This window comes from Anser anser (assembly GCF_964211835.1).
Source record: "Anser anser genome assembly, chromosome: 3".
Taxonomy (NCBI): domain Eukaryota; kingdom Metazoa; phylum Chordata; class Aves; order Anseriformes; family Anatidae; genus Anser; species Anser anser.
In genome coordinates this window covers 120,023,445-120,037,288 of record NC_139722.1, presented here as the reverse complement: position 1 = coordinate 120,037,288, position 13,844 = coordinate 120,023,445, and the positions used below count along the sequence as shown (strand labels likewise).

The 13,844-nt window shown below is 40.3% G+C and overlaps 1 protein-coding gene across 8 annotated transcripts in view; it reads right to left on the bottom strand.

Annotated features, from left to right (window-relative positions):
• The window catches only part of SPTLC3 (serine palmitoyltransferase long chain base subunit 3), a 172,112-nt gene that overhangs the window by 13,041 nt on the left and 145,227 nt on the right, over positions 1-13,844 (bottom strand). For all 8 annotated transcript variants that reach the window (XM_083831466.1, XM_083831464.1, XM_083831461.1 and 5 more), the window contains 2 exons: positions 6,700-6,919; positions 4,437-4,563 (listed from right to left, as the gene is read on the bottom strand). In XM_083831466.1, coding sequence (XP_083687592.1) covers positions 4,437-4,563; positions 6,700-6,919 — 347 coding nt within the window. The remainder of the gene's footprint in view (positions 1-4,436; positions 4,564-6,699; positions 6,920-13,844) is intronic.

The following is a 13,844-nucleotide window of genomic DNA, read 5'->3' as shown; positions in this document are numbered from 1 at the left end:
ACTTGCTGCCTTATGACATTACTAAAGGAAACACAGCTGCCAGGAGTTCATACACTTTTGAACAACTCTATTGTAGCAGCTATGATAATAGCTATGACATTACACTACCAAGAATAAATGTCTTGTTCTACCAGTTGCTGATTATCAGAGAGTCCTGTAAAACATGACATTGAAAAATGCCAGTACTTGTACTCTACTAAAAATATGATTTTACATGAAAATGGAAATATATTTCCAATTTTTGTTGTTGTTCTCTGACTCTTCTGCTAAAAGTCACTCAAGAAACAAAGGACTTAGTCATACTGGCCCCAATCCACCTGCCAGGCAGGAACAACTGTTCCTATCAGTTTTAAGGGAACTACTGCCTTCTCCTGATTCAACATTTCTTGCACTTCATTTTCTCAAGGCACAGCAGAAAACAGGAAAATAATGAAATGGTAATACCTGGTTATGGTCTCTGCAGCAACCTCCCAATCTCTTTTACTGAATTTAAGATGACTAAATGGTAAGAGATACAGATCACATTACCATGACATTAATGTTTCACTGTCATCACGAATACTGATGTGGGACATATTCTACATTTACAGATGATTGCTTTGGGAAATACCAGGTCTTCTCTTTACCTTTTTAGTTATGTCAGTACAAAGCTTTAAAATGAGACCTTCCCCAGATAAACTGGAATCTCCTGCTGCAAAGGAAGGTAAGCACACATTTTGCTAGCATACTTCCACAGCAGTTTGCTGACCAGAGAAGATGGAGGAGTATCTGTCTCAACTAGTTTGGAGAGTGGTGTGCTTGCTGTAGTTGCTTGCAGACCCATTTGCAGACCCTGTTCCTCTCCTTCTCCACACCAGGCCCATTTTGCTCGCAGCCTCTGTAGCTCATCTTCTCAGCATCTCATTTTGGTCCGTCTCCATCCTTCCTAACCACTTGTTTTCTATTCCTTGTGGTGTCTCCATTGCTTGCCAGAGTCTCTTTTCTCTTTAATCTTTCTGCCTCACCTCCCTAAATGCTTGACAGTGCAGGATGGATGCAGGTGCTCAGGGCCCCAGTCTCCTGCCCAGGTCCCAGATGGGGGATGTGTAGTTCAGGCCTTCTGGCAGTGAGCTGCAAGATACTCCTTCACTTGGTGGATCTTCAAGTTTTTCACCGTTCATTTCAAGCATATATATATATATAAATATATACACTCATAACATCACAAGACTCAGAAGGTATTTCAAAAACATGGTGAAAATACTAATCTTGGCGATCATAATCCAAATCTTCATCCCAAAGCCTGAAGAAACCAAAGCTCGTCAGGGAAAGAAGTGATTTTTTTATTATTATTTTTTTTATCGTCATCAAAAGCCCATACGTATATATAGACTTGTTCTGAGGAATGACAGTCTTTTTTTTATTTCTGCGAGAAAAGTACAGCCTGAAACATACTTGTTGTGGATAATTTCCAGCTAAACAGTTTAGGTTTGATTTTTTTTTTTTAAGTGTTAAACCTTACCATCTTTGTAATTAAGCTGTATCCCTTGTGTACATATATGTCTATTCATATTCTGTAGTCATGCATCCAATATGCTGATCCTGTCTTGGAAATGTATGCCATGATTGACTTTCCAAACAACCATATTCTTAATAATTGAAAATAAAGGAAGAAAACACAGGAGAGCAATCATTCGGATACACACCGGGATAAAGCACAAACATTATCTCTGCATTTCTGGCCTCTGGCATTATCCACTATATAATTTCAACTACCCTACTCTTTCATAAATCAGCTGCTTAACAGATCTGTGGAGAATAACTGTCAGAAAATGCAAGAGAATGTAAAAGCATGATATCTGGGAAAATAAGAGAAGACTGTGTGAAATAATAGAAAATACAGAATAAAGACTTTTCAGAACAGCAACTTAAAAGACCAAATCAATCTTCCTTCCCTTGATTTTCTATTTACCTATGAAGGAGCCAGTCATGAAGTTCACATACAAGAACAAGCTGGGTTAACATATTTTTCATCCTTTTACTTCAAACTCTTTTCAAGAAGCACCCTCTAGATAACACGTAACTTTTTAGCAAACTGTATTTTCATTCTTTTCCAAAACTTTGTCCGTATTTTCTGCAAGACTCCCTCCCCTACAGGAATGACCTGTGGAGGACAGGCCATCAGGGCAGATGTCCTTATGAAGGATTCCGCCAATTGTCCTTTGGGAGAGAATGCCATCTGAAATAAACTGCAAAATAAACTCCCTTTACCGATCATTTCCACAGAGGATTCATTATCACCCTGTGGTAATTCTGGTTCACTTGAAACTTCACTACCAGGTGTCTGTGCTACATGGCTCATGCTCTTACGAGGACAACTCACACACAGAATTCACCATTTTCCATAACAGCAGACCAGAAGAACTCAGTCAAGACCACCATTGTCCTTGGAAACAAAACTATCTAAGAAGATAGCTTTCTCTCTTCTCTTCCTCTCTTCGTCTTCATCTTTCTGTATGCCAAAGCAGCACTGTAGTGTGGTCCAGCACAACATTTTTTTCCTGTGTTTTGGTGTTGCTTTTTTTTTTTTTTTTTTTTTAGTCAGCAAGACAGCCTAATGAAGGAAGGCCCACATGAAAGAAAAACCAATAGTCTAAAATAATGAGTCTGGCTCAGAAGGACAAGAAGCATTTTCAGACATCATAGTCAGTTTGCTAGCCTTTGTGTAATACTCTAAGTTGTGATATATGATTTATTAATTTGTTCTTCTATTCATTTGCATTTCATATTACCAGACAAATTTTAAAGAACTGATAGAACACTAATTTATTTAATAAAGCATTTGTAGGAGACTTTGTTTGTGCACAAATAAAAACATTATGTTATTAAAGAATACTGTTTCTAAAAGAGAAAACACTGCGACCTCTTTAGCCCTGAGAGAGTCAGACACGCACGGCTTAAAAGGCTGTATTGAACCAAGTTCTTCTATTAGCCTGCACTGAACTGCATGCAGAATCACGCTAGCTGAAGGTCATTTGTAAGAGGCTTTGAAGGTTTGGTAATGCTCTGCATGTTTAATATTTTACACGCGGCGTCTAAGAGAGCCCTAAGCATGTAGCTGATGGGAAGGCTCAGTGTAAGGCTGCCCTCTGACGGCAAGCATTTCCTATAGCAAGTGCAGGGAGTAGCACAGCAAGACAGGCTGCACACACAATCCCCAAGGTAGAAGAAACGTCAGACATGGTCTCTTAGAACCAACAGGATGTAGACATCAGCATACATAACCTTGACCTTTCAACCCGCAGAGTGTAACAACAGTTTCCAACCTGACTTCTCTGTCGAAATGACAAAAGCATCATTTCCTCGTTGTCTACATATTGCACTGGAGTTTGGCTGCACTTTGTTGCTGGACTCAGCAGAATTTGGCACTGGGACTGGATTCTCTATCCCTCCTTTTCTACACGGAAGTCTCAGAAATTCTGGCCTCAGTGTAAGGCTGTGATAAACATCTCAATAGTCTTGTGTCTATCATGGCTTAAAACCACTCTCGGCCACTGCAAGAGAATAGTGCAGAGCAGCATCACGTGGTCTTACACCCTCTTACGCATCCTTTTTCCTTTTCATTCCCACCTTACTCCCAGCAGAACATATCAGGGAGGTCTAACACAGAATGACTCTGTTAGTCCTACGCAAGGTAAGAAAAAACAACACAGTGCTGCTGGACCAGTATAAAAGACACTACAATTCAGAGCAAAATCTGTGTCTTCATCTATATGTTACGCAATGAAGTGACCCACAGGCATGCCTAACAAAAACTATATAAATTCAAAAAAACAAAAACAAAACAACAAAAACAACAGCTTTTCTGTGAGGTAGGACTTAACCCATTTTTTTGGGTGAGGGACAAAACAGTCTTCAAAACTAGTTTCAGGACACTATACCTAATGCCTGAATAAAGTGAGAACTATCATAATCATCTTCTCATACCGGTATTTAATGTACAATACCCATGTTAAAATTCTGTGCCAAGCTTGGGATGCTTGCAGTTTTGAAGGTTCACACCTAGAAAGAAGCTGAACAGGCAGCACCTTGCCCATTCATGAACGTAAGTCCTTCTAAACACCTCCTTCAATGTCAGACAATCTATTCAAAGGGCAATTTATGTACTTTTCCAAGTTGCTGCTGCAAATCAGAGGGGACTGGTGACTATGGGTGGTAGCTTGGTGTCAGAATTCAGGAATATTTCCACCTCTGCTGCACGTGAATAAGTGTAGAAAAAGTACAGTTGATAGCACTTGGAAATGTGATGATCTGGGTATTAATTGTACAGTAGAATGATTCCCTTTGGATTACATTACCGTACCAGTTTGCTGTTGGATGACCTTTTGTGTGCACCTGTACACAGCAGATGCACTGGTTGTAATTGAAATACATGCAAGTTAAAGAGGGTGGCTTACCTTGTGTCGTTCCGTCTAGTCCCATGAGACATTTCATTGCCCTGATGATTTGCTCTGCCACAGGTGGACACATAGATGTGGCGTACACAGCACTGTGAGAATGAGTTCGTAAAAAGTCCACAAGGTCCTTACACAAGCAAAACAAAGTATGAATGAGCTTTGAGGTGCCCAAATAGCAGATCTCCCTCTTAACTACTGCAGAGTGAGAACATGCAAAAGAAAGAGGTTTCACCAGTTATTGGTTTACTTTCTTGGCTGCTACTGTTAATACGCAGCCTGAAGAAATATCAGGCAGGTGCAAGTACTTTACAATTTAAGTGGGGCAATTACAGCTGAAACAAAGCTCTGGAACAGAACACTGTTTATGTGCTGAAACTTATTATAAAGGAGCCAAAATCATTTAAAGACCAACAAACAACCAGCTGCATTTAAAATACCTCTCAGTCCATCTCTGAGCGGGAATGAAGTAAAACCTACATGACAACAGCAGAGTTGCTCTGCCCCAAGACCTAACTCAGGAAAAGCAACCTTACTGGGATCTATATTTGTCTATTAGCATATACATTTCTTAGAACTGAAGCTTTCCATCAGTGTGGCAGGTTCTGTCACGTTATAGTCAGTATAGGCGCTTTAACATTTCCTTGTATAAGCAAGAGCACAATCTGTGGTCTCAGCAAAAGCATTGCTGTACTGTAGGCATATCTAAAGCACCAGCAACTCTCCTGAATGCAGGGATAGGGGAGGAATTCAGAACTTGCTTAGGACTATCATTGCTATGACAACTCCTATTTCATAGTGCAAATTGCAGAGAAACTGTCACCACACTAAAAGCTAAATGCATTTTAGTGAGAAAGGGGTGATGCCTGCTTGGAAATGGCCTTTGATTAAAAAAAGGAAAAAAAAAGACAATGGTACAAATTATTACCAAAAACCAACCATCCAAACAAAAAACACCATGTATGAGTCTATGCTGTAACTCCAGTGCTAGGGAAAAAGATTTAGCTAACTTCGTATACATTATGCATTGCTCCATTGCAATTGTAATCCTAAAGGTTTAACCAAATAGCTGAGAAGGCATCTGTGCTCTTACTGACACAGCAAAAAATGCCACAGTGAGATTCTGGTGGCAGAAATGAATGCAGGTGAGAAGCTGCCACCAAGGCCCAGAAGCCTGAGGCAAAGCTTAGTGATAAACACAGGCATGAGAAGAGCGACCACTTTCATTTAAGAAAACTTCCTAGGGTTATACAATAAGACCTTTTTTTTCACAGGTCTTGGCTTCCCCTCATTTCTAGCTATGTTAGCCATATTGTCCTTCATAAAAGCTGAATTTTCAGATACAAATTCAGGAAGCAAACAAAACAAAGTCGATTCCTTATGTTTTATGATAGTCTGTGTTAAGATGAACTCCCCCCTGAAGATGGTGAAAAATATACACTATGTATTTTCTTATATCCATTTTGTTCTACTCAAGTGCTACCCTTATTATTACTATCCTGACAGCATCCATATGGACTGTCTAAAAAGGCTTCCTACTCATTTAGCAATCTACTTAAGAAATACATTCATGGAGTATGAAGAGAGTAAACAATCAACAACCACTTCATATCTCTGCTAAGCAACAAAAATGATGACATTTCACAATGGCACTGATTATACTTTCTCTTCTCCTACACTCCTAGTTAAAACAAGCTCAGCTCTACTTTTCGTCGACATCTGTTGTTGACAAGAAAATTGTTTTGTTATTTTGTTAATGTAAACAGAGCAATTGAGGACACAGATTTTACTATTGCAAAAGGCCCTCAGTAAACCCTCTTTCACCATCCTCCTAAAAAAATGCAACTATGACAATCCACAACTGTTCAGGAATTTTATTATCAGTGGATGAAACTGTGGCTTTAATCTCTCAATATTGCTCCACATGCTGTTTACAAATGTGAAATAAAGTAACAAGCAGTCTGCATGCAAATTAATGTAGTGAAGTATATTTAGCCAACCACAAAGTGTCTAAACATTTCCAAGACAAACAACAATCATCAGGGTGGCACGGAAATACCCTGCCCAAGCAAATTACATAATACGAACATGAGACAAAAATAAGAAAGTCTGACTGTTTGATGTGCATTTGGGACCCAGACAAAAGTGGTACTATCTTTAGAATTGTGCTTCTGTAAAGCAGTCTATATGAAAAGATAATAAAATATATCACACAATAAGAAGGTACTTTTCCTCCCCTTGATGTTAAATGTGTGTTTTCTTTTACCTTTTTGCCAGCTATGTATCCTCCAGCTGCACCAAAGCTCTTTGTGAACGTTCCCATTAGTACGTCAACATCATCAGGACTCATACCGAAGTACTCCACAACTCCTCGTCCTGTTGCTCCCACTGCACCGATGCTGTGAGCTTCGTCCAAGTAGAGGTAGGCTTTGTATTTCTTCTTCAAGGAGACTATCTCTGGCAGGCGCACAATGGACCCTTCCATGCTGTGGAGGAAGAGAATTATGGATAAACAACAAATATGGCACCACCCTCTCTCCTTAAAATACGGCCAGAAAACAGACATTAATTGCATAGCAGAATTTCCTCCATGGAAGATCTTCTGCAAACTCACTTTATATTTACAAAGAAATATTGCAAACTTCTCACAACTGCAGGTGAATATAAAACAGTCAACCAGTTTTATAATTCCAGCAATGAAGAATAGTTAAAAAGTTCTTGTATATTTGCAAATTGCTAACAGAAAAGAGAAGGAAAGGTATAAAGTAAGGGGGAGATATCCATCCAAAGCAACATACTACATTTCACTACAAAAAAAATAATACTGTAATGAATGAATTATAAGGAACTGCTATAATTCACAGTCTGGTCCTTTCTTACTTCATCCATCTTCTGCTACTGTGGTGATATCTGGGGGTAACAGCTTTAGAGAAAAATTACCCCAGTGCAGAGGAGTTGGGTCTAACATATATCAGATGGCCCACACGAAATGCATGGACAGTGCGATAACTCAAAGCACCCCAGTCTTTAGAGTGGAGAGAATCAGGGATTAGAAAAGGTAGCTCAAATCTACTCTTTACAATTGCTGCTCCTGTTTTTTTTTTTTTTTTTCTCCAGGAAATGCAGCCTGCTGCCTAGCACTCAAAAGGAAAAACAAGTTTCCATTCTTTTTCTATTTATGTTCTTACAGCCATGCAGGATGGAAATATTCTAAACGTGTACTAATGGCGTGTAGAGAGTTCTAGAAATAAGAAAAGATGATAAATCTTTTGTACTGTTGGTAATCACATCAGTAAGTTAGAAGGCACAGAGGAGCTGTATAGCAAAATGAAAGCCCTGGGAGACATAAGAAATGCACTCTAATCCTATAAAAATGAAGTATCAATAGAATTGCTGTGAAGACTATTATGTCTTGAAAACCTTTGTGAGATGACTAAGGCTACGCTTGGATACGCTCTGCTGCACTCAGCATTCATTTCATAATGAGTTAAACATGTTCTCTTCACTAGCTCTAGTGAGCAGGTCTTTAAATGCTAAGTACTTCCTATCAAACGCAAAGTGAATGCGCCATGTGCCAGGAAAAGCAGTGCTCTGTGGCTACTACCTAAAGCGTATTCAACTGCATGTACTACAAGAGCTTCAGATAGGCAGAAATGTCAAGTTTGTTCCCAAATGGCAAGTGAAAAAAGAGCAGTGTCATCAGCATAATTTCTCAGCAGTTTTTTGATCCTGGACCGGTGACTTTCACAGATTCTTTTCCTTACACTCAAGCTGCACTGTGCAGCAAGAAAGGGGCAGGAGGGGCTTTGGACACTTGGGACAATACTGACAGTTTTTGCCCTCCTTTTCATCCTTTGGTCTCCTGAGTAAGCTCGGAAACAGCCTGGTTTTGAAGGAGATATTTGTTCCCTGCCCATCGGCAAGCCTGCATGAGTTTGAAAGACCAGCGCTGGGGAGCAGCCAGGGACACAGGTTGCCTGGGCTGTTCAGGCTCAGAGAGCCTGGCTGCGTGCACCTGGATGCACATTTTTGGCCATCAGGTGACTGCTGGCAAATCTTGCCTAGCCCTAAAAGAGGCAGCTATGGGTGTGTGTATCAACATCACTGTTGCTTGCAGCAAAGGGTGGACAGGCTTGTGCTGCAAGCTCCGAGGACTGAGCTTTCCTTCCTGTCACCCTGTGCTGGGGACAGAGCCGCTCCAGCAGCCAAGTGGCACTTGACAGCTCAGGGAGAAGGAACTTGAACCACCACAGCTATTTTCCTAATGAGTACAAGGACAGAGCCCGCAGTCCTCACATAACCCAGAGTCAAACTATTAGTCAGCTAAAAATTATACCGAGCCACTGGCTGTGCTGGGGCATGCAGCATCCTACATGCTAGGGAGGGCAGCTTTTGGCCACCTGGTCAGCTTGTAGGCTGGCTGAGTGGTCAGAGAGCAAGTGTGGGGCCGAGGAGCTCCTCTGTAGGAAACGAACAGGCATCCCACCCTGCGCCTTCCAGCAACAGCTGGGGAGACCAGCTAGACAGAGAAGGAGAATTACAGTTTTTCCACATTTACATAGGCATCACAGCACACTGGCTTATGGAGATTCAGGTGGGAGATAAAGCATTTAACTTCAAAAAGAGCAAAAATGGTAAATTAAAAATACAGAGCTTATGCAAACACTGCATATTTGCCATTTTCAGTGATGAGTTAGTGCTTTTTAAAGATGCCTGCTGACACAAATGTTGCAATAATTGACAGAGATCCTAACATGGCTTTGAAACATCCTTGGAATAGGTAAAGCCCTGATGGCTTCAGGTACATTTTCTGTGCTGCCATTTGAACTGGCCTCCATCCTCCTGATGGCAGAGATGAAAGCTGTTTCTGTGCCTACCCAGTTCTTTGATTCTCGGTCATTTGACCCTGGGAGATGGCTTGTGATATGAACATCCCTCTGTTTAGAATTGCTGCAAGATAAAACTTGCTTCATATATCCCCTTGGGTAGCCCAAATGGAAAGTTTACTGAATCCTTCAGTAAATACTGCTGTCAACTGAGTTTAAACCAGAGAACCAGAAGTGAACTGTAATCTCTCTGTCTCAGTCTGGCTGCGTCACTTCTACAAAGCTATTGATCTGTTTCCAGATCTGCTCAAGCACACAGTGCACGTCTAAAGAGCTGTATGCAGATGAACGTAAGCTGGCTTTGCCCAAGCCAGACATAAGCATTATGTGGTATTACATCCTGTCTCACAGTAGAAATTATTAGCTTGGCTGCAGGGATATACAGCTTCTAGATTGCAGCTGACCCTCACCTCCCTTGCTCAGAGAGTGGCAGAAGAGCTTAAGTATGCATTCATTTTGAATCTGCTTCCAGACATGAGGAGCTAACCCAAAATTTGGGGAATCAATTAATTTTGAGGCTTGGTTCAATCCCAACAAACCTGAGATCCTTCCTGATGCAGCTGATGAATTCTAGACGCAGGTGCGTTGAGACACAGGAGGTGTGTATTTGTGCTGGTCACCTCTCCTGGAATACAGACTTGCTATACTGGCAGTTTTTTTCCATTTTTTTTTTTTTGAAACTTCTCAGGAAAAGAGCTTTCTACAACCTACTATGTTACAGTAATTTGAAAGTTTTTTTTTCTGTCAGAAAAAGTGATTTACCAATATTCAACCTATCATCTTCATAATTGCATCACTCAACTTCCCTAAACTTGCCTTATAGTATCACTGTCCTTTCAACATTTGACAACTTGTCTGTTTACTATCAGGCTAGTTTGCATTTGGGAAAATCTCTTTCCTTCCTGACCTATTGCTCCCAAAATACATGCACTGCATTTTAATATTTACTTTAGGGATTTTTTTCTCATATAAACCTTGGACATTCATGCTATAATCTCCGTTTTGTAGTTTAGAGCAATAGTTTAGGGAAACCTTCTAACGCTGCCCTCAAATACAACCCCATACACTGAAATGATAGAAATGTTAACCTTTAATGCTGGTCCCTGGCCAAAGACATTAAATGTTACCCCATTCTTTTCTGAAGTCCTGTCATCTAATCCCAGGAAATAAAAAATAACCCTGATAAATTTCTTATGGTATTGGCACTGAATCCCCAGGAACTTCTAGTGCACATGAAAAGGCACTGGATAATATCCAATTGATCAGAGAGCTATTTTCTGAGCTGGAAGGAAATATACCCAAATTAAATTAAAAGCAGGGGAAAAAAATCTGTTTCGATCAGTTTCTGGTGCCCCATAACTCCTGCCCTCGTCCTTAGCCTATCTGACTCCTAGGTAAATATGTGTGCAAGAGAGCAGAAGTCTACCACAAACCGTGTAAGAACACAGTAACTGATTAATCCTGAACTGGAAATGGTACAAGCCAAGAAAAACATTAGCTGGATATTTAAATAATAGAAATATGATTTCGCAAGTCACTTTAATTTATGCCCTGGACACTGCCAAAACTTGTTCATGCTTTTTGTACTGAAGATTGATGGCTTGATGGTCTCTCTGTTTGGAATGAAAATGAAATATATTTGCTCCTAGGCTAGTCCAATTTAAGAACTAGCTTTCACTAGTAGTTACATTTACTTCTGATGATATTTTTTCTTTTTAAGATGCTAGAGACATTAAAAAGCAAACAATCATACACTTATCGCTATTTATTTGACATGTAGCTTGGGTGCTTCCCAAGTCAAGGGGCCAATTCTGCCTTTGGTTGTAACCGAGCAAAATCTGTGGCTTATGGTTTCAAACGCAAGTCTGATTTCCAGAAATGCTCATGTTGGCTAACAACGACCCTTTTCAAATTTTGCCAGCTGGTAACTCCAGGCATATGAGCAGAGTAAACACTTTAACATACCCCTAATGCAAACAGAAGGCAAAATTTTTTCCATATCATCGACTTCACCGTATTACAACGATTGTGTCCCATTTAACAATATTTATTTAAAATAGGAAAGCTTAGCATTTCTTTTGCATCTCTGGAAAAGGCATTTCTATAAACACTTGCCAAGCCAAACTTGCAAGTCAAGATATTTTAACTTGGAGAATGGCTCTGACCAAGTTATTTAAATTCTGTATTAGTTGTCCCCAGAGCAAAACTTCTTTAAGTCCTGGGGAGGGAAAAAAAAAAAAAAAAAAAAAAGGCAATATTAACTGTTTTAAGAAGAATACGTTAACAAAAGTCTGCCTCCTCTTAACTCCTCTAGATGAATGTTGATTTGGCATCTGGCAAATCTGCAAGAGAATTAACATTAGCCAATATTGGGGTTGGAAAATTTTAGTCCTTCTAAAATCAGGGGCCAAGAAAGGAAAGAACATGTGCACAAAAAAAGTAAGAGCACTTCTAATATGTCTTTCTCCAACTTTTTCTTTTGCATTTGAAATGTTACTAGCTACTTAGACTACATGGCTGGTGAATCTGTTCCCAGCCGCTCTGTAAGGACAGACCAGCTGCCTGTGTCTTGGGTTGGCAGCGATGGCAGGGATATGGCACGGTGGGGTGTGGAGGCATTCTCCCTCAAGTCAGAGCAGATTTGCTTTGCAACCAAACCACAATCTTCAATTTCTGATCTGCTTAGACTAAGAAAACAGCTAACCAACCAACCTAGCTACTGCTGGAGCTTGTTCCAGTGACATTAGAGAGCTGAACTTTGTGGGTTTATTTATTTATTTACTTTATGCCTTTCACAAATATTGACATTCAGGACATGAGTGGTCTTAAAACTGTTCAGCTCTTTAGAGGTGAGTGTGATATAAATGAAGTAGAAACAAAGAAGCATAATATCTGATTCTGTGTGCCTGATATTTCTCTAGCAATCAGAAGGAAGCAACATACTAGGGCTGAGACTCTAAAGAAATAAAATATAATTTGATTGTCAAATCCCATTGAAAAGTGGTGACTTATGAACTGTTATGTACCACCACCAATTCCTCTCTAAAAAGTTCCTTTTTGGTGTGGTTATCTAAGGTTTAACATGTTTGTATTTCACATCCTAACAGATGGATCTGCAAACTTTTGAGAATGAAATCTTCTTTGAAAATCAATAGCAAAAACTAAAGCAATACAATGCCCTATACCAAATATACATCTGGAAATACAGCTGCGAGTATTGCAACTATCTGACAGTGGGTTTGTCCCACTGCTTAAATGGATCTATGCCTCTGCGGTCACCAATCTACTGTCTCTCTCCCTAGTGGTCAATATCCAGAGCAAAGGATTTAAAAGTGAAAAAAGCTCAGCAGCTGGAGCATTTTCTGCAGGCCATGTAACTGATGGGAGTATTTGTCAGTAAAATGTTGGTGGTCCACTTAATTTCTGTATGATCAAAGTCCTTAAATCTGAGCTTTCTTTTAGTAGTGCCAAGCTATGTTTATTTGCAGTTTTGCTCTGTTTATTCTGGTTGAAAGGGGACGTTCAGCCTGCTTTGGATCAGCTGACCTGTTTCAGCTCTGAGTGACAGGTGTTTAGATAAGGACTGATTTGTTCTCTTTGCAGATGGAAAATGTTAGGTAAAAAGAAAGTGCTGATTACTATGAAGTTGTGATGACATGAAATTGTATAAGAGATCTTCTGAAAAAGACTGATCTGCTAAACTGCACTACCACTTCTCAATAAAATGGTGTGACTGTCCATCTGCAGCGACTATATTTCAGTAACACATGAAATAATCTCTGCATATAAAGTTTAAGGTTCTTTTCATAAACCATGTCACGTCCTGTGAACGATTGGTCCTGCCTCCCTTCTCTCTAGTGCTAGAGTTGCTACTCCTAAACCTATCCTTCTCCTACTCACCCTCTCTCATCACCTGCACTGTAGCCTTGCCTAGATCCCTGCTTCTTCAGCCCTTCCCTCCCCTTCAAAATCTCTAGCTCTCCCTGTGCTCCTGCTGGCCAGCTCCTTGCCCAACCTCTGAAGACTCCAGTGGCTCCCCCTCCGTGCTGTCCATTGGCCCCATGGCCACCTCCCCAGCAACCTACTTCTGACTTGAGCAGTTGCCAGAATGAAGCCCAAGGTGGTGAGCCTGGCTGGCGCCTCTGCTCTGCTGTCCAACTCTGGCGATGGCTTCTCCCTCTGGCTGGGTGTAAGATGCACCACTAGTGAACTGGAACAATCTGACTAGGAAGCTCGTTAATTACACTGATAATGATGTTACCTGATGATTCTAAGAGACACCTCCTTTCATTCAAATTCCTTCAGGGACTGAGGTTGAAATGAAATACCACTATGTAATTCTTTGAAAGTCAGTCTTGTTATTGTTTTTCCTGTTAAAGTTTGAGTCCATTATATCCAGCACTGATAACTGGAAAGGTGCTGGTATCACTTGGCCTGTGTTTAGTTTGAGGTTTTAATTTCCAACAGCTGGGTAAGAACTGGGCATGCAGAAAAAACTTAACTAGGAATGGCACAGTTGTCTTTT